This window comes from Salmo trutta, chromosome 16, assembly GCF_901001165.1.
Source record: "Salmo trutta chromosome 16, fSalTru1.1, whole genome shotgun sequence".
Taxonomy (NCBI): domain Eukaryota; kingdom Metazoa; phylum Chordata; class Actinopteri; order Salmoniformes; family Salmonidae; genus Salmo; species Salmo trutta.
The window spans coordinates 56,185,204-56,203,996 of record NC_042972.1 but is presented as its reverse complement, the minus strand read 5'-3'; the positions used below and the strand labels follow the sequence as shown (position 1 = coordinate 56,203,996).

The window sequence follows — 18,793 nt, the reverse complement described above, 5'->3', positions numbered from 1 at the left end:
TTTCCAAACGCCTGAAGGTACCACTTTCATCTGTAAAAACAACCGTACGCAAGTATAAACACCATGGGACCGTGCAGCCGTCATACTGCTCAGGAAGGAGATGCATTCTGTCTCCTAGAGATGAACGTACTTTGGTGCAAAAGTGCAAATCAATCCCAGAACAACAGCAAAGGACCTTTTGAAGATGCTGGAGGAAACAGGTACAAAAGTATCTATATCCACAGTAAAACGAGTCCTATATCGACATAACCTGAAAGGCCGCTCAGCAAGGAAGAAGCCACTACTCCAAATCCGCCATATAAAAGCCAGACTATGGTTTGCAACTGCACATGGGGACAAAGATCGTGCTTTTTGGAGAAATGTCCTCTGGTCTGATGAAACAAAAATATAACTATTTGACCATGATGACCATCGTTATGTTTGGAGTAAAAAGGGGGAGGCTTGCAAGCCGAAGAACACCATCCCAACCGTGAAGCACGGGGTTGGCAGCATCATATTGTGGGGGTGCTTTGCTGCAGGAGGGACTGGTGCACTTCACAACATTGATGGCATCATGAGGTAGGAAAATTATGTGGATATATTGAAGCAACATCTTCAGACATCTGTCAGGATGTTAAAGCTTTGTCGCAAATGGGTCTTCCAAATGGGCAATGACCCCAAGCATACTTCCAAAGTTGTGACAAAATGGCTTATGGACAACAAAGTCAAGGTATTGTAGTTGCCATCACAAAGCCCTGACCTCAAATGTGTCGGCAGAACTGAAAAAGAATGTGCGTGCAAGGAGGCCTACAAACCTGACTCAGTTACTGTCACAGCTGTGATAAGGAGCAGACCAAGATGCAGCGTTTTTGTTCCACATATTTATTATAACCGTGAAACGTGATGCAATACATAAATACTTTAACTAACAAAAAAACAACAAACCGTGACGCAGAGAGGAATACACACTACTCAAAAGATAATCACCCACAAGGACAGGTGGGACAAACATCAACTTAAATATGGCCTCCAATTAGAGACAACGACAACCAGCTGCCTCTAATTGGAGGTCATGCCAAACAACGACCAACATAGAAATACAAAAACTAGAACTGAACATAGACATACAAAAACAGATAAACACCCCCTGTCACGCCCTGACCACTCTACCATAGAAAATAACAACTTACTATGGTCAGGACGTGACAGTTACACCAGCTCTGTCAGGAGGAATGGGCCAAAATCCACCCATCTTATTGTCGGAAGCTTGTGGAAGGCTACCCGAAACGTTTGACCCAAGTCAAAATTTAAAGGCAATGCTTCCAAATACTAATTGAGTGTATGTAAACTTCTGACCCACTGGGAATTTGATGAAAGAAATAAAAGCTGAAATAAATCATTCTCTCTTCTATTATTCTGACATTTCACATTCTTAAAATAAAGTGGTGATCCTAACTGACCTAAGACAGGGCATTTTTACTAGGATTAAATGTCAGGAATTGTGAAAAATTGAGTTTAAATGTATTTGGCTAAGGTGTATGTAAACTTCCGACTTCAACTGTATATTAAACAATGGTTGTTGATGTGAATGGCTGGATTTCAGGTACATGTTTGTACATTTGAATGTTGCAGTAATAGGACCTAGGCCTAGCATTTTAGCGAGCGAGAGAGACAATTATTTTGATAGCATGCCTTGATGCCAGTGACTCGATTCCTCCCGAATGGAGAGAAAGATAACTGATATTTTTCAGGGACTCATGAGGCTCATTTGAATTTCTTGATGCAGCAGGAAAATTCTCTGTGGCAAGAGTGATCAGGTTAAGATCCGACATCTGTAGGGGTTGTACAGTGTAACAATGAGCAATTACAATAGTTGTTACACTGTACTTACAGGAATAACCACAGAGTACTGTAAAGTAAAGTTGTGTCTGGGCCTCATTTAACTTCAACCCCAACTGACCTATTGGTCACCATGGTAACTATAAAGATAAGAGCATTCAAGGAACTCAATTCCAGGAGCTAAAATAAGTCTCTGTGCCGTTGTAACTGTTAGTGTTGTTATATTGTTGATATGATAATGTCTCTCTCTTAGTCTTGCACATGGCTTCCTGGTTGTGCAGAGTGAGAGCGATTGTAGATGCTGATAGTGTTAGCTTCCTTATAGAAAGGGGAAGTTTGGTGAGAGAGAGAAGGACATACGGGCAGAAGTGGTTTGGGGTTGTATTTACTTTGTTCGAGATTAAAAAAAAGTGTGTATCAGAAAGCTACTTCAACTGACTGACAGTGGGGGTGACTAACTCTCAAATGGATTAACAAGGGAACACTTCATATCAGTTTTGTTTTAATCTGGACTTCTGATCGAGGTCTACAAGCTTCTGATCGAGGTCTACAAGCTGAATAACAGTGTGTCTGTAAGTTAAGAGTCGTAACCCCCTCTACATTTGTGTGTGAGATCGGAAAGACAGCACTACTGTTATGTGTCATCAGTTAGCATATAGGCTCATGTTAGTGCTGTCATCTTCGCGATCGGTAGATAACTGATCATTATGACTGTACCTGCATGTGTGTGTGTGTATGTCCCAGTTCTATGACAGCATGCACGTCAGCAGAACGTTAGGTTTAAACGGTGACAATGCTATCTAACTGTGGTGCGGTAAGGAGAGCACTCAGTCATGCCGTTCATTAGAAAAGTTTCAACTGTCAGCCGTTGGCATGAGTGTTGTGTGTGTATGCTTGCAAGCTCTGCTTACTATTCAATCTTCATCCTGTTTTTCATAATCAGGATGAGTGGTGAAATATGATGTGCTGGCAAGTCAACTGGCATGTTTGGAAAGGAAAGTGTGTATTCATGCTTTTAAGTGTTGCTTATTGTGTTGGCAATTATAGGCCAGTGTTGGTTTTAATATGCCTGTGTAGTGAAAGCGAAAGATACATGGACTGTAAGGAACTAGATCAATAAAGTATTTTTCTTCTTCTTCTTCTTCTTATCATCCAGCTATCTCCAGACTTCCTCTTCACCGGCCAGAAGCCTGACAGTGGCTGGGAGCTGGAACAGGTGAGATTTGATTGAAATGGAATTTACAGATGATTACAGGGGAAATAACTTCCTGGCATCAAACAAGGAAGTCAAAGTACAGTTGATGTGTAAAACAACAATACCTACAGTACACAAACTAATTCCCCTATTGGGGCTATCTGAAGCAAGCAGTCTTACTTAGTTATCCTCTTCGTACCTTCTGGCACATAAGGCAGTGACAAGACCTCTCCAATTCTCATGATCAGATGTTCAGGAATTGAAGCTAAGATGGGGCCATGGTGCCAAACAGGCTTTAGAATGTCTGAGGCATTCTTATGTGTTCCGATCCCCTTTATAACACCAGTCAAGAATCCAGTTACACAATGTCATCTTGTGATGTCAGGTGGTATGTTGCACTCCAGTGTTACTGCAACATGTTGCCTCACAGTGAGAATAGAGGCAGGTGCCTTGTTTGCCTGAACCCTTATCTGGCAGATCTGGCTCCAAAACAAATCCTCAACCACTCATCATGGAAAGATGGCACACATCAAGATGGGTATTTATTTTTCATCTCTATGGCACAATCCGGTTGTTCTGGTCAACAGTATTGCACTATATAGAAAATAGGGAGCCGTTTGGGACAGACGCTGCTTGTGTCGTAAGGTTGTGATTTGTGTGTCGGGTCGTGAGTTGTGTGTCATAGGCAGTGGCAGCAGCCTCCTGTCTCTCAGCCCATGTGAAGTGGAGTGAAACAAAGCTGATCAAAACAGAACTGGGCCAATGAAAACCTCTTAACCGCTCCACAGTTAGTTTACCATCTGGCTCAGTATCAACAGAGAATAACAGAGCATTAAGGGACTTCACTGTTCTGGGCCAGTGACCCCTGGGGTGTGTGTCGGGGTATGGCACAGTGTGTGTGTGTGTGTGTGTGTGTGTGTGTGTGTGTGTGTGTGTGTGTGTGTGTGTGTGTGTGTGTGTGTGTGTGTGTGTGTGTGTGTGTGTGTGTGTGTGTGTGTGTGTGTGTGTGAGCGACTCTGCCAAACATTTGACATTTTAGTCATTTAGCAGATGCTTTTCTCCAGACCGACTTACAGGAGCAATTAGGGCTAAGTGCCTTGATCAAGGGCACATCGGCAGATTTTTCCCCTAGTCGGTTCGGGAATTTGAACCAGTGACCTTTCACTGGTCCAACACTCTTAACCGCTAAACTACCTGCTGCCAAACTCACTATGAGAAGGGTCCATATCAAATGGCTTTAAGCAGGTTCTGGATAGCAAAAGATAGTCTGTAAATCAAATACAACAAATATACACACAGTACACTTGGGAGTGTATCACAGTTTTGGCAGTCTTTTTTTCTTGCTGATGCCGTGCCTAACCCAGTACTGTAGGTCTCCATTTTTTTTGTCTGATACACACACACAGAGTGAATAACTTGTCTTCCCCTCTGTGTTGGTGTCCTGTAGAGTATGCAGCGAGCAGTATCCTCAGACACCATCAGTACAACAGCCTTCAGTACGGAAAACAAGGAGGCCCTACTGCGTCATGAGACAGAGCAGCTCAGCCACTCACGATCCATGATACTGCTTGAAAACGGCAAGGTACTGTACAGGCACGCACAGAGGCAGGCAAACACACACACACACACACACACACACACACACACGTACACATGCACACATGAATAAGCATACAAACAGAAAAACACAGGCTCACAGAGGGGCATCATGCACCTCAAAAATCTGAGGGGCCACTAAGTATGTGTGGATGGTTTTGGGTTGGCCCGGAGGGAGAATATGCCCCATATCCATAAGGAGGAGAATTTTGCTCTTCAAACACCTGAAACAGCTTTTTTCCTGCAATCTAGACCCATTATCATTATGCTTAATTCAATGTAAAAAAAAAAAATTGGGTAAAATATTGAAAGTAATGTGAGTCTTATTCAGTACATTTAGTTATTGCTTGGTTTTTTAAAGTCTACCAACCTTGCCAGCAGACATGCAAGTTAAGATAGTTAGACAAGCTAGCTACTTGAACTTGATTGATTGCCTGAAATTGTCACGCCCTGACCTGAGAGAGACGGTTTATTTCTCTATTTTGTTAGGTCAGGGTGTGGGGTGGGCAGTCTGTGGTAAATTTCTAAGTTCCATTCTATGTTTTCTATTTCTTTGTGTTGAGCCGAGTATGGTTCCTAATCAGAGGCAGCTGTCTATCGTTGTCTCTGATTAGGAATCATACTTAGGCAGCCCTTTTGTCCACCTTCAGTTGTGGGATCTTGTTTTTGTACTGCTCAGTAAAGCCTGCAGACGTGACGTTCGTTTTGCGTTGTGTTGTTATTTTGATTAGTGTTCTGAGTTACAATAAATATCATTATGAGCACTTTCCACACCTTGGTCTACTCCTTTCGACGATTGTCACAGAAATGTCTTGGTAGCTAGTTATGAGGTTGGGAGATAAGAAACCTATCTGGGCTAGCTAAAGCCAACTTCATAAAATTGCTAGGTGGCTAGTAGTATAACAGAGAAACAACAACATTAACACATTTAAATTACATTATGTATTTATTTTTTACAGGACAAATCTGAGGGGGCATGTGCCCCCTATGGACATGATGCCTCTGGGTGCACAGCAGGGGAGGAGGCCTCATAATAATGGCTGGAACGGAGTAAATGGAATGGCATCAAACATATGGAAATCATGTGTTTGACGTATTTGATACCCTTCCACTTATTCCACTCCATTACCACGAGCCCGTCCTTCCCAATTAAGGTGCCACCAACCTCCTGTGGTGCACACATACTCAAACTAATGCACACAAGCAAGCAGAAACACGCACACACACATACAGACACTATATCTGTCTAGATGTAACAGTCTGTATGTGGTGTTCCTAGCTGGATCAGCAGTGCAGAGACTGCTCCTATCCTGTGACCAGTGTGGTGGTAGAGCCTCCCTCTCCAGCCAGCTCTCCAGACAGCAATGGCAGCTCCACACCAGTGAGAATCACACCTTCTACCTTCCTCCTCCATGTCTCTTCTCCACTGTCCCTGTTGTCCCCTGTCTCCAAAGGCCACCTGCCTCACCCACTGCTACTGCCCCCACTATCTCATGCCCCACTCTACCCTCCTCCCCCAACCAATGTCCCCATGTCTCCACTGACCCTAATGTTCTCACTACTAGTTAGCTATCACTCTAATGTCTCTATAACACCATCAACTCTCCCCATCTCGCCCATCCCCAGGAGTTGGAGAAGGCAGGTCTGCTGAATAAGACCAAGATAGCAGAGGGAGGCAGGAAGCTGAGGTAAGACAGGCTCATCTTGGAGGGATTGATGTTAATACTACATGTAAGATGGAGTTTTTTCTCAGTCCCAGGAGTTTTTCCTGACCATGTGACTTGGTGTATGTTTTAGGAAAAACTGGAATCCATCCTGGGTGGTTCTGGTTGGGAATAGTCTGGTTTTCTTCAAGGATCCCAAATCTCAGACCCCCTCCAGCTGGGTAAGACAGTGTTATCCACCTTGAAACACATAAACCCACAAATGTTTGATAACATGATAACTACAGTTAACAATATATTAGTCTCTCATTACAGATTGTTAATATACCGTCACTGTCTTATGAAAACCTTGCAACAACATTTTGGCCCAACATTGAAAGCAGTAACTCCCCGCAATGTGTATTTAATGACTCTAGTACCAAGAAAATGTATTCAAAATAGCTTCTGAAGTTTCATAATCATCCAACAGTGACAAAAAATCTGTAGCTGGCCAGCTGTGTTTCTGGGTTCCCAGATAAAAAGTGTATCACTTATAATAATGATTTTGTGTGTGTGTGTGTTTCTTTCCAGAAACCGGGGAACAGTTGTCCAGAAAGCAGTGTAGACCTAAGAGGAGCTCAGCTACAGTGGGCCAACAATCTGTCAAGCAAGAAGAACGTCTTCAAGGTCAGATACACACCAGGAGGGAGGGATGGAGTGGAGTAGGAAGGGAGGGAGTCACTTTCCTAGCATATCCCCATTCCTCTACCTTTCACAATGTCCCTCAAACCACCATTTTCTTGTTTGGATATAATTTAAATTAAATTTTTAAGACACTTTATTTCACCCTGTATTTTGGGGAAGTCAAATGTGGATATTTTAGTCCTACTGAAATTTTGAGAGGAAGTTGTGTATGTGTTCTAGCTGTGTGCACCAGAGTTGGAGCCAATTCAATTTCAACTCAGTCAATTCAATATGCCTTAAAAATTCAACTTTAAGAATTGAAAATCACCATTCGTTCTCACTGCAATTTAAATTCATTTCCCGAATTGACTGAATGGAAATACAATTTTTGGGAGTTGTAGCATACACCACAAGAAGTACTACACTGCCTAGGAAGTAGTGTTTGATTTGGGACTAACCCATGGTATTTGTCTGTCTGTGTGGTAGCTGAGGACGGTGACAGGGAATGAGTTCCTACTGCAGTCAGAGACAGATTCACTGATTAGAGAGTGGTTCAACACCATCCAGAGTGTAATCGACAGGCTGGTGAGTCTCACTTTGTGTGTGTCGGGGGGGGGGTCCTTTTTTACGATCAAAAACCAAAGACATCTGGCACCAGTTGAAATTCTCTTCTCTGCTGTGTAGAACCGTGAGAATCCTCTGGAGAATGTCCTAATGTACTCTCTGAGGAAGGCGGGCAGTGTGGAGATGTTGGACCAGAGTGGAGACGAGGAGGACAGTCGAGGGGGATGTAAAGCATCACGTGAGTCTCTCCTCCATCCACTGCTCCAAGGGTGCTGTTCTTGTGCTGTGGCTGACCATGTGCTTCCTCTGGTGGTGCACTCCCTCCTCTCTTTCTCTTGTTCTCCCTCTCTCCCCTTTCTCTCATTCTTTCCCTCCCTCCTGCTGCAGTCCCTCGCTCTGCCTCCAACCTGGAGAACACAGAGAGGAAGCGTGCTCGGAGCAGACTGAAGAAACTCATCCTGAAGAGACCTCCACTACAGATCCTACAGGAGAAAGGACTCATCAAGGGTAAGATCACTGACTGTCTCTCTCTCTCTCTCTCTCTCTCTCTCTCACTCTCTCTCTCTCTCTCTCTTACTCTCTCTGACTGAAATCACTTAGAGAATGAGATCACTTAGGGGTAAATCCTAAATGACCACACATCGCACCGAATGTTGATCTACCATTCATTCACCATGCTTGGTTTGCAAATTACAGCCAGCACTCTGTTCAGAGGTGCTAAGTCCGCTCGGCTGGCAAACGGTATTGCGGTGTCCAAGCCTAAAATACCCAGTGCAGTCAAAAATGTGATTTCCTGGCTTTTATATGTATATAGTACCAGTCTAAAGTTTAGACACACCTACTCATTCAAGGGTTTTCTTTATTTTTACTATTTTCTACATTGTAGAATAATAGTGAAGACATCAAAACTATGAAATAACACATATGGAATCATGTAGTAACCAAAAAGTGTTAAATAAATCAAAATATATTTTATGTTTGAGATTCTTCAAAGTAGCCACCCTTTGTCTTGATGACAGCTTTGCACACTCTTGGCATTCTCTCAACCAGCTTCATGAGGTAGTCACCTGGAATGTATTTCAATTAACAGGTGTGCCTTGTTAAAACTTAATTTGTGGAATTTCTTAATGCATTTGCGCCAATCAGTTGTGTTGTGACAAGGTATGGGTGGTATACAGAAGATAGCCCTAATTGGTAAAAGACCAAGTCCGTATTATGGCATGAACAGCTCAAATAAGCAAAAAGAAATGACAGTCCATCATTACTTCAAGACATAAAGGTCAGTCAATACGGAAAATTTCAAGAACTTTGAAAGTTTCTTCAAGTGCAATCGCAAAAACTATCAAGTGTTATGATCAAACTGGCTCTCATGAGGACCACCACAGGAAAGGAAGACTCAAAGTTACCTCTGCTGCAGAGGATAAGTTCATTAGAGTTAACTGCACCTCAGATTGCAGCCCAAATAAATGCTTCACAGAGTTCAAGTAACAGACACATCTCAACATCAACTGTTCAGAGGACACTGCGTGAATCAGGCCTTCATGGTCGAATTGCTGCAAAGAAACCACTACTAAAGGACACCATTAATAAGAAGAGACTTGCTTGGGCCAAGAAACACAAGAAATTGACATTATACCAGTGGAAATTTGTCCTTTGGTCTGATGAGTCAAAATTTGCGATTTTTGGGGTACAGGTTAGTCGAGGTAATTTGTAAAGTGACTATACATAGATAATAAACAGCGAGTTGCTGAAGTGTAAAAACAAAGGGGAGGGGGGTTCATGTAAATAGTCTGGGTGGCCATTTGATTAATTGTTCAGCAGTCTTATGGCTTGGGGGTAGAAGCTGTTAAGGAGTCTTTTGGTCCGAGACTGGTGCTCCGGTACCGCTTGCCGTGCGGTAGCAGAGATAAGTCTATGACTTGGATGACTGTAGTCTTTGACAGTTTTTGGGCTTTCCTCTGACACCACCTTGTATATAGGTCCTGGATGTCAGGAACCATGGTCCCTGTGATGTACTGGGCCATACCCACTACACTCGGTAGCGCCTTATGGGCAAATGCCGAGCAGTTGCCATACCAGACGGTGATGCAACCGGTCAGGATGCTCTCGATGGTGCAGCTGTAAAACATTTTGAAGATCTGGGGACCCATGCCAAATCTTTTCAGTCTCCTGAGGGGTAAAAGGTGTTGTCTTGCCCTCTTCACAACTGTCTTGGTGTGTTTGGACCATGATAGTTCGTTGGTGATGTGGACACCAAAGAACTTGAAATGCTCGACCCGCTCCACTTCAGCCCCGTCAATGTTAATGGGGGCCTGTTCGGCCCTTCTTTTCCTATAGTCCACAATCGGCTACTTTGTCTTGCTCACATTGAGAGAGTAGAGAGAGGTTGTTGTCCTGGCACCACACTGCCAGGTCTCTGACCTCCTCCATATAGGCTGTCTCGTCATTGTTGGTGATCAGGCCTACCACTGTTGTGTCGTCAGCAAACTTAATGATGGTGTTGGAGTCGTGCTTGACCACGAAGTCATGGGTGAACAGAGAGTACTGGAGGGGACTAAACACGCACCCCTGAGGGGCCCCAGTGTTGAGGATCAGCATGGCAGATGTGTTGTTGCCTAGCCTTACCACCTGGGGGCGGCCCGTCAGGAAATCCAGGTTTCAGTTGCAGAGGGAGGTGTTTAGTCCCAGGGTCCTTAGCTTAGTGATGAGCTTTGTGGGTACTATGGTGTTGAATGCTGAGCTGTAGTCAATGAACAACATTCTCACATAGGTGTTCCTTTTGTCCAGGTGGGAAAGGACAGTGTGGATTGCGATTGCATCATCTGTGGATCAGTTTGGGCGGTATTCGAAATGGAGTGTGTCTAGGGTTTCCGGAATGTTGGTGTTGATATGAGCCATGACCAGCTTTTCAAAGCACTTCATGGCTACTGGCGGTAATCATTTAGGCAGGTTACCTTCGCTTTCTTAGGCACAGGACTATGGTGGTCTGTTTGAAACATGTAGGTTTTACAGACTCGGTCAGGGAGAGGTTGAAAATGTCAATGAAGACACTTGCCAGTTGGTGCACGGATGCTTTGAGTACACGTCCTGGTAATCCATCTGGCCTCGCGGCTTTGTGAATGTTGACCTGTTGAAAGGTCTTGCTCACATCAGCTACGGAGAGTGATCACACAGACGTCCGGAAGAGCTGGTGCTCTCATGCGAAGCGAGCATAAAAGGCATTTAGCTCGTCTGGTAGGCTCGCGTCACTGGGCAGCTTGCGGCTAAGTTTCCCTTTGTAGTCCGTAATACTTTTCAAGCCCTGCCACATCAGACGAGCGTCAGAGCCGGTGTAGCAGGATATATATATATTTCCACACTATGAGGTTGGAATAATACTGTGAATTTGTGAAAATTGTGATAATACCCTTTCAGTGTAAGAACTGTTTGAAAAGACTGCCTGAAATTTCAGCCTGTTTTGGTACGATGGAATTTTGGCCTGACTGGTGAGATCACCTGGTGGTAAATTTAGCAAATAGACCAATAAGAAAGTGAGTTCCAAACCTCTCTGCTAATAACAACTTGTTTTCAGTTTTTCAGTCCCAACTCTGACTGCTCCCAGACAGTCTTAGCAAAATTCTTGCTTCAGAAAATACTCTTTGCTAAGAAGCAGTTGTTGTTTATTTTTTACAATTTTAATTGAACACAATCACCGCAAGGTACTTAATTGTTGGCCAGAAATGATTTAATATTGAGATAAAAACATCTGCATTGGCACTGTAATATCCACTTAAGTTGAATTTCAACTTAGTCTCCCATTGACATCCACATATGACTAAGTGAAAATTTGACTTAAGTGGAAGTTACAATTTATCCCTCAGTGATCTCACTCTAAATGCGAAATCCCCTGGTGAGTAGTGGCCTTTCAATTCCATGGAACTGGAGATCTTTCCAAATACATACAACTTTTTTTTTCTTCAGCATGGCTTGAGGAAGTGATATGATGTGGGTTCCTCTGTGTATCTCATGACCTCCGATTTCTGTATTTAATGTAAGTCACTGCAGAGAAGATGATCTTCAGTGTTCTAAATGCCCGTGTTGTTGTTATTTACAGACCAGGTGTTTGGCTGCTGTCTGGAGATGCTGTGTGAGAGAGAGAAGAACACGGTGCCTCGCTTCGTCAGGCTCTGCACTGAGACCGTGGAGAGGAGAGGTACAGCACGGAGGAGGGAGGGATGGATGGAGGTCGAGGGAGGAGGGAGGGAAATGCTGTGTGAGAGAGAGAGCGACACGGTGCCTCACTTCGTCAGGCTCTGCACTGAGGCCGCGGAGAGGAGACGTACAGCACAGCCCTATAGGATTTGCTAGGTTTATGTAAATCATTAATGCCAGGGTAACCTAGAGGTTAGAGCGTTGGGCCAGTAAAACGGTTGCTAGTTCAAGTTCCCAAGCCAACAAGGGGAAAAATCTGTTGATGAGCCCTTGAGCAAGCAAGGCACTTAACCCTAATTGCTCAAGAGTCATCATTGATAATGTCAGACCCTGGCTGTGACCCCACTCTCCGAAGGTGTCTAAGGGGGAGTTGGAATATGCAAAAAAAACACATTTCCGATTGAAATATGAACCACCTAATTAGTATTATTATTATCATTATTATTATTTGTTGCTAGTGTAACATGTAGTACCCGGGTGTTGTTGCCAGGGTTAAATGTAGTATGGGTGTTGTTGCCGGTGTTAAATGTAGTATGGGTGTTGTTGCCAGGGTTAAATGTAGTATGGGTGTTGTTGCCGGTGTTAAATGTAGTATGGGTGTTGTTGCCAGGGTTAAATGTAGTATGGGTGTTGTTGCCGGGGTTAAATGTAGTATGGGTGTTGTTGCCGGGGTTAAATGTAGTATGGGTGTTGTTGCCGGGGTTAAATGTTCTGTTGTGTGTTTCAGGTCTGGAGACGGACGGTATCTACAGAGTGAGTGGTAACCTGGCCGTAATACAGAAACTACGCTACCTAGTTAACCATGGTGAGAGAGAGAGGGGCAGCGTGAGGGAGGGGAGAGGGAGGGAGGACAGAGAGAGGGAGGGAGGGAGGGAGGGAGGGAGGGAGGGAGGGAGGGAGGGAGGGAGGACAGAGGGAGGGAGGGAAAGAAAGAGAGAAAGAGAGAAAGAAAGAAAGGAGAGAGGGAGGGAAATGGGCTGGGATCATAGCAACTTACTCTAGGTAAAAAACTGTTTGTTGATTACAGAGCGAGCAGTGACCACTGATGGACGTTATATGTTCCCTGCGGAGTTGGTACAAGGTAGAACTCAGACAAACTGGCAGCACATAGCTTTGAGCCAAATCTATGCATATGTTTGCAATGTCTGCATTTATGTAAAAACACATGTTTCTCTGCCTCTAAGCTTTCCAGCTGCTAGAAGTTTGTATATTGTGTTGCCTTTGCACAGACATGCTGAGTAAAATATCAGTTAAAGGTGCATCAGGTACTGTGTTCTTTACAAAGTCTATTGGTGCCATCAAGTGGCTAAAATAGACTACTGCAGCTTGCATTTTGCTCCAGCTAGCCATTATTGCACTGCCTTGAATCCTGACCAATGTTTCTCAATACTCCTCTAGAGTCTAGACAGTAGTTTACAGTATTAGGGTCTAAACATTAATTTCACATTGGAAACTCTTGTAGTTACATTTGTAAACCCAATACCTTGTGTAACTGAGGATGGCTTGAGAAACGTTGTTCAGGATTGGATGGTTGGTTGTATTGGGGTAGCATTCCCACAAGCTCTGTCTCTCTGCATTCTAACTATTGCCTTGTTTCACAGACAATGTATCTCTGCTACAGCTACAAGCCTGCCAGCCACCCTGTCTACCAAAAGCACAGTTTTAACAGTGAAATTCATGCATTATCTCTGTTTCCCTCCCATCCCACGCTACATTCCACTCCTTCCTCTCTCCAATCCCCTCCAATGCTCTCTTTCACTTCCTCCCTTCACCCCTTTCCTCTATTATTATCTCCTCCCACTAATAGAGAAGCTGAACCTGGACCAGAGTGAATGGGAGGATATCCATGTCATAACAGGTGCCCTAAAGCTTTTCTTCAGGGAGCTTCCTGAACCCCTGGTCCCTTATGGCTTCTTCACAGACATCGTAGAGACCATCAGTGAGTAGCTCCTGAATTCATGAATAAATCCTCCTTCACAGACATAGTTGAATGGATTGATGGATTGTTTGATGGATTGACTAAAGAATGAATGAACAAACCAACAAATGAATGTGTCAAATGAGACAGTAAGCCATCCAGAGTCTAATATATTTGTCCGGATGTCTGTGTGTCCAGAGATGTCAGACTACTTGGACAAAGTGGACCGTCTGAAGTGGCTGGTTCTGAGCATGCCTCCTCCCAACCACGACACCATGAGGTTCATGTTCAGCCATCTCAAACGGTATGAGACCTCTCCTCAATCTGGCCTTGTCCCTAATCTGCTTAACTGCGGTGTAGAAGACTGACAACTAGATGGCGTAGTGTCCTCAGCCTTGTTCTCAGCGGTTGCCTTTCGATATGTGTTCTGTGAATGAACAGTGTGGACTCGAGAGTGCTGTGGGTCATATACTGTGGGTCATGGAGTGAGATGTTGAAACTCTGATGGATCAAGGAATCAGTCACACAAGTAAAATAGATACTCTTCTGTTACTTTATGGTACTTCCACAGAACTTGAGAGTGACTGTTTATGTTGTGTTAGTGAGCCTGATGTTTGTGCCAACATGTAGCTCCCATGGATCTGTAAGTCAGTCACCTTGTCTCTGTTTCACTGTCATTCCTCTCTCTCTCTCTGGATCTCATTTTCTCATCTCCTCCTCCCCCCATCCTCTCGTCTCCTATCCCCCCCCCCCCTTCGTCACCTCTCCTCCCCCTCTCATCCCTTCCCGCCTCCTCTGGGATCTCTGTGGCTTGTCTGCTGGAAGGAACAGCAACACCACTGCCGCCACCACTGGAACCTCTCTCCTCCATTCTCCCTTTTATTTTTCTTCCCTCGTTCTGTCTCTTTTTTCCTATCCTTTTTTAATGTGGAAGTTTTGAGCAATTGCTGGCTGCCTCTGTGGCTTGGTGGGAATGGCATTTTTAGAAGAATGCCTCATGCTGTGGCTTTAACCCATTCCTGAGTCGGTGTCTCCTCCACACACGCACACACACACACACACACACACACACACACACACACACACACACACACACACACACACACCCTAACTCCAAAACCTAACATTAAGCCTAAACGTTACACTAACTCCTAACCAACCCTAACCTTTAACCCCTTACACTAATTCTAACCCTAATCCCCCTAGAAATAGCCTTCATCCTTGTTGGGACTGTGGACTGGCAAAATGTCCCTAGTTGGTCAAATTTTTGTTTGTTTACTATTCTTGTGGGTACTTCTGGTATGGTTAAACATGTCCACACACACACACACACACACACACACACACACACTTGTGTGTTAAAGTAGTCAAAAGTTAAGTATTTGGTCCCATATTCATAGCACATAATGACTACATCAATCTTGTGACTCAAAACATTTGTTGGATGCATTTTCTCTTTGTTTTGGTTGTGTTTCAGATACATTTTTGCCCAATAGAAATGAATGGTAAATAATGCATTGTGTCATTTTGGAGTCACTTTTATTGTAAATAAGAATAGAATATGTTTCTTAACACTTCTACATTAATGTGGATACTACAATGATCATGGATAATCCTGAATGAATTGTGAAAAATTATGAGTGAGAAAGTTACACGATTCCAATAACAGGGGAGGTTAGCATTTTTGGTTGTGTATGATATTTGTGAGTCTGTCCCTGCCATTCCATCAATTGTTTTTCAATCTTTTTTTTTTTTTTTACTTATTTTGCTTGGGTAATTAGAGATGGAAGGGACTTCCATGCGATCATGGCTCTGTATAAAACTTTGTATTGCCGTGAAGTCATTTTGGACCTGGACTGTGAAGAGACCCCTGGTGGCATGTCTTGTGGGGTATGGGTGTGAGCTGAATGTTATTTGATTATGCAGACAATCTGGAATTTTTGGCACAGTAATATTTCTCATAAAAACTGGAAGAGAAGCAGTTAATGTGTCATCAGCCCTCAACCAGCAAAGACTTGCATGCATGTTGTTAATGTTAGTTCTGCATGTGCAGTGAAGGGCAAGGCGTGCTGCTCTGTTTTTAGCCAGCTGCAACTTTCCTAGGTCTTTCTTTCCTGCATATTACTGGACAGCAATCAAGATGGGACAAGACCACAACAAGAACTACCAGTGGCGGTTGATTTTTGTGTCAAAAATCCATATACAGTGCGTTCGGAAAGTATTCAGACCCCTTGACTTTTTCCACATTTTGTTATGTTATTCTAAAATGGTTTTTAAAAATCCCTCATCAATCTACACACAATACCCCATAATGACAAAGTGAAAACATGTTTTTAGAAAATGTTTGCGAATCTGACAGAGCTTGAGATCTGCAGAAAAGAATGGGAGAAACTCCACAAATACAGGTGTGCCAAGCTTGTAGCATCATACCCAAGTACCAGTCAAAAGATTAGACACACCTACTCATTCAAGGATTTTTCTTTATTTTTAATATGTTCTACATTGTAGAATAGTTTGGGATGAGTTGGACTGCAGAGTGAAGGAAAAGCAGCCAGCAAGTGCTCAGCATATATGTGAACTCCTTCAAGACTGTTGGAAAAGCATTCCAGGTGACTACCTCATGAAGCTGGTTGAGAGAATGCCAAGAGTATGCAAAGCTGTCATCAACGAAAAGGGTGGCTACTTTGAAGAATCTAAAATAAAAAATATAATTTGATTTATTTAACACTTTTTTGGTTACTACATGATTCTATATGTGTTATTTTATAGTTTTGATGTCGTCACTATTATTCTACAATGTAGAAAATAGTAAAAAATGAATAAAAAGCCTGGAATGAGTATGTCTGTCCAAACGTTTGACTGGTACATTATATATACAGTACCAGTCAAAAGATTGGACATACCTACTCATTCAAGGGTTTTTATTTATTTTTTACTATTTTCTACATTGTAGAGGTTGGGTGATTGTGGAGGTCAGGTCATCTGATGCAGCATTCCATCACTCTCCTTCTTGGTCAAATAGCCCTTACACAGCCTGGAGGTGTGTTTTGGGTCATTGTTCTTTTGAAAAACAAATTATAGTCCCACTTAAGCGCAAATCAGATGGGATGGCATATCGCTGCAGAATGCTCTGGTAGTCATGCTTGTTAAGTGTGCCTTGAATTCTAAATAAATCACAGACGGTGTCACCAGCAAAGCACCCCCACACCATCACACCTCCTCCTCCATGCTTCACGGTGGGAACCACACATGCGGAGATCATCCGTTCACCTACTCTGCATCTCACAAAGACACAAAGGCTGAAACCAAAAATATCAAATTTGGACTCATCAGACCAAAGGACAGATTTCTATCGGTCTAGTGTCCATTGCTCGTGTTTCTTGGCCCAAGCAAGTCTCATCTTATTAATGGTGTTCTTTAGTAGTGGTTTCTTTGCAGCAATTCGACCATGAAGGCCTGATTCACACATTATCCTCTGAACAGTTGATGTTGAGATGTGTCTGTTACTTGAACTCTGTGAAGCATTTATTTGCAATCTGCAATCTGAGGTGCAGTTAACTCTAATGAACTTATCCTCTGCAGCAGAGGTAACTCTGGGTCTTCCTTTCCTGTGGCGGTCCTCATGAGAGCCAGTTTCATCATGAGCTTGATGGTTTTTGCGATTGCACTTGAAGAAACTTTCAGAGTTCTTGAAATTTTCCGTATTGACTGACCTTTATGTCGTAAAGTAATGATGGACTGTCATTTTTCTTTGCTTATTTGAGCTGTTCTTTCCATAATATGGACTTGGTCTTTTCCCAAATAGGGCTATCTTCTGTATACCACCCCTACCTTGTCACAACACAACTGATTGGTTCAAACGCATTAAGAAGGAAAGAAATTCCACAAATTAACTTTTAACAAGGCACACCTGTTAATTGAAAAGCATTCCAGGTGACTACCTCATGATGCTGGTTGAGAGAATGCCAAGAGTGTGCAAAGATGTCATCATGGCAAAGGGTGGCTACTTTGAAGAATCTCCAATATAAACTATATTTTGATTTCTTGAACACTTTTTTGGTTACTACATGATTCTATATGTGTTATTTCATAGTTTTGATGTCTTCACTATTATTCTGTAGAAAATAGTAAAAATAAAGAAAAACCCTTGAATTACTAGGTGTGTCCAAACTTTTGACTTGTACTGTATATAGTGTAGATTTGGGTGCTGACATGTAAAGTGTGAAATCATCTGCATACATAGTAATTCTATCTTCGTATAAGACCAGTGGCAAATCATTTGTAAAAATAGAGAACTGTAACCACCCAAAGCAACTGCCCTGAGGGACACAGCACTGTATATATCTGATGTTAGAGAAGCTTCCATTGAAGAACACTCTCTGGGTTCTATTGGAAAAATAACTCCAACCATGAGATGGCAGCTGATTTTTTTTTAATTAACAATTTATGATCATTAACATCTAAGGCTGCACTAAAATCTGACAATCCAGCTTCAACTATAATCATATTATTCATGTCTTTAAACCAATCATCAGTCATCTGAGTCAGTGCAGTAGGACAAGTTGATTGCCCTTCCCTATATGCATGCTGAAAGTCAGTAGTTATCTTGATCTCTGAGAAATAGCATTGTGTTTGGTCAAACAAATTGGGGGTCTTTGTGTGTCTGTGGACATGTATTTATTTGTGCCTTTGTAGGTGTGTGTGTGTGTGTGTTTGTATGCAGGCATGCATGTGTGTGAGTGTGCACCTACAAAATGTGAGGGGGCACAAAGTGCGTTAGTATCCTGGTCAAGGTCTGTCTGTACCCTTAACCAAGATAAGCTTAGATACTTCTGAACAATTTACATTCTTTACATAGAATTATACATAATGATTATGGCTCTGGATTGCATGAAAAAGCTGTTTGAAAAATGCAAAAATTTCCTACTTAAGGACGGGGACATATCCCCTTTCCGGACCACCCCCCTAGCCATTCGAACATGCAGATGCACAAATAAATACATGATGTCCACAGACACACAAAGACACCCAAACTGTACTGCCCATATGCCTGCACACAGACATTGTTGACATACACACTGTCCACACACAGCCATGCCCAGTGAATAAGATAGCTGATGTTCTGAAAGAGCTGCAAAATCTGGACCCCTACAAATCAGCCGGGCTAGTGTGGGATCATCTAAG

The 18,793-nt window shown here is 43.0% G+C and overlaps 1 protein-coding gene across 2 annotated transcripts in view; it reads left to right on the top strand.

Moving 5' to 3' along the window:
- The window catches only part of LOC115151075 (rho GTPase-activating protein 15), a 62,611-nt gene that overhangs the window by 42,354 nt on the left and 1,464 nt on the right, over nucleotides 1–18,793 (top strand). Inside the window, exons 9-22 of one of the 2 annotated variants that reach the window (XM_029695035.1) lie at nucleotides 2,975–3,034; nucleotides 4,461–4,595; nucleotides 5,889–5,990; nucleotides 6,236–6,297; nucleotides 6,407–6,494; nucleotides 6,844–6,939; nucleotides 7,423–7,521; nucleotides 7,621–7,738; nucleotides 7,888–8,007; nucleotides 11,594–11,692; nucleotides 12,419–12,496; nucleotides 12,719–12,772; nucleotides 13,499–13,630; nucleotides 13,808–13,913. In XM_029695035.1, coding sequence (XP_029550895.1) covers nucleotides 2,975–3,034; nucleotides 4,461–4,595; nucleotides 5,889–5,990; nucleotides 6,236–6,297; nucleotides 6,407–6,494; nucleotides 6,844–6,939; nucleotides 7,423–7,521; nucleotides 7,621–7,738; nucleotides 7,888–8,007; nucleotides 11,594–11,692; nucleotides 12,419–12,496; nucleotides 12,719–12,772; nucleotides 13,499–13,630; nucleotides 13,808–13,913 — 1,349 coding nt within the window. The remainder of the gene's footprint in view (nucleotides 1–2,974; nucleotides 3,035–4,460; nucleotides 4,596–5,888; nucleotides 5,991–6,235; nucleotides 6,298–6,406; nucleotides 6,495–6,843; nucleotides 6,940–7,422; nucleotides 7,522–7,620; nucleotides 7,739–7,887; nucleotides 8,008–11,593; nucleotides 11,693–12,418; nucleotides 12,497–12,718; nucleotides 12,773–13,498; nucleotides 13,631–13,807; nucleotides 13,914–18,793) is intronic. The other variant, XM_029695036.1, reaches the window with a different exon arrangement.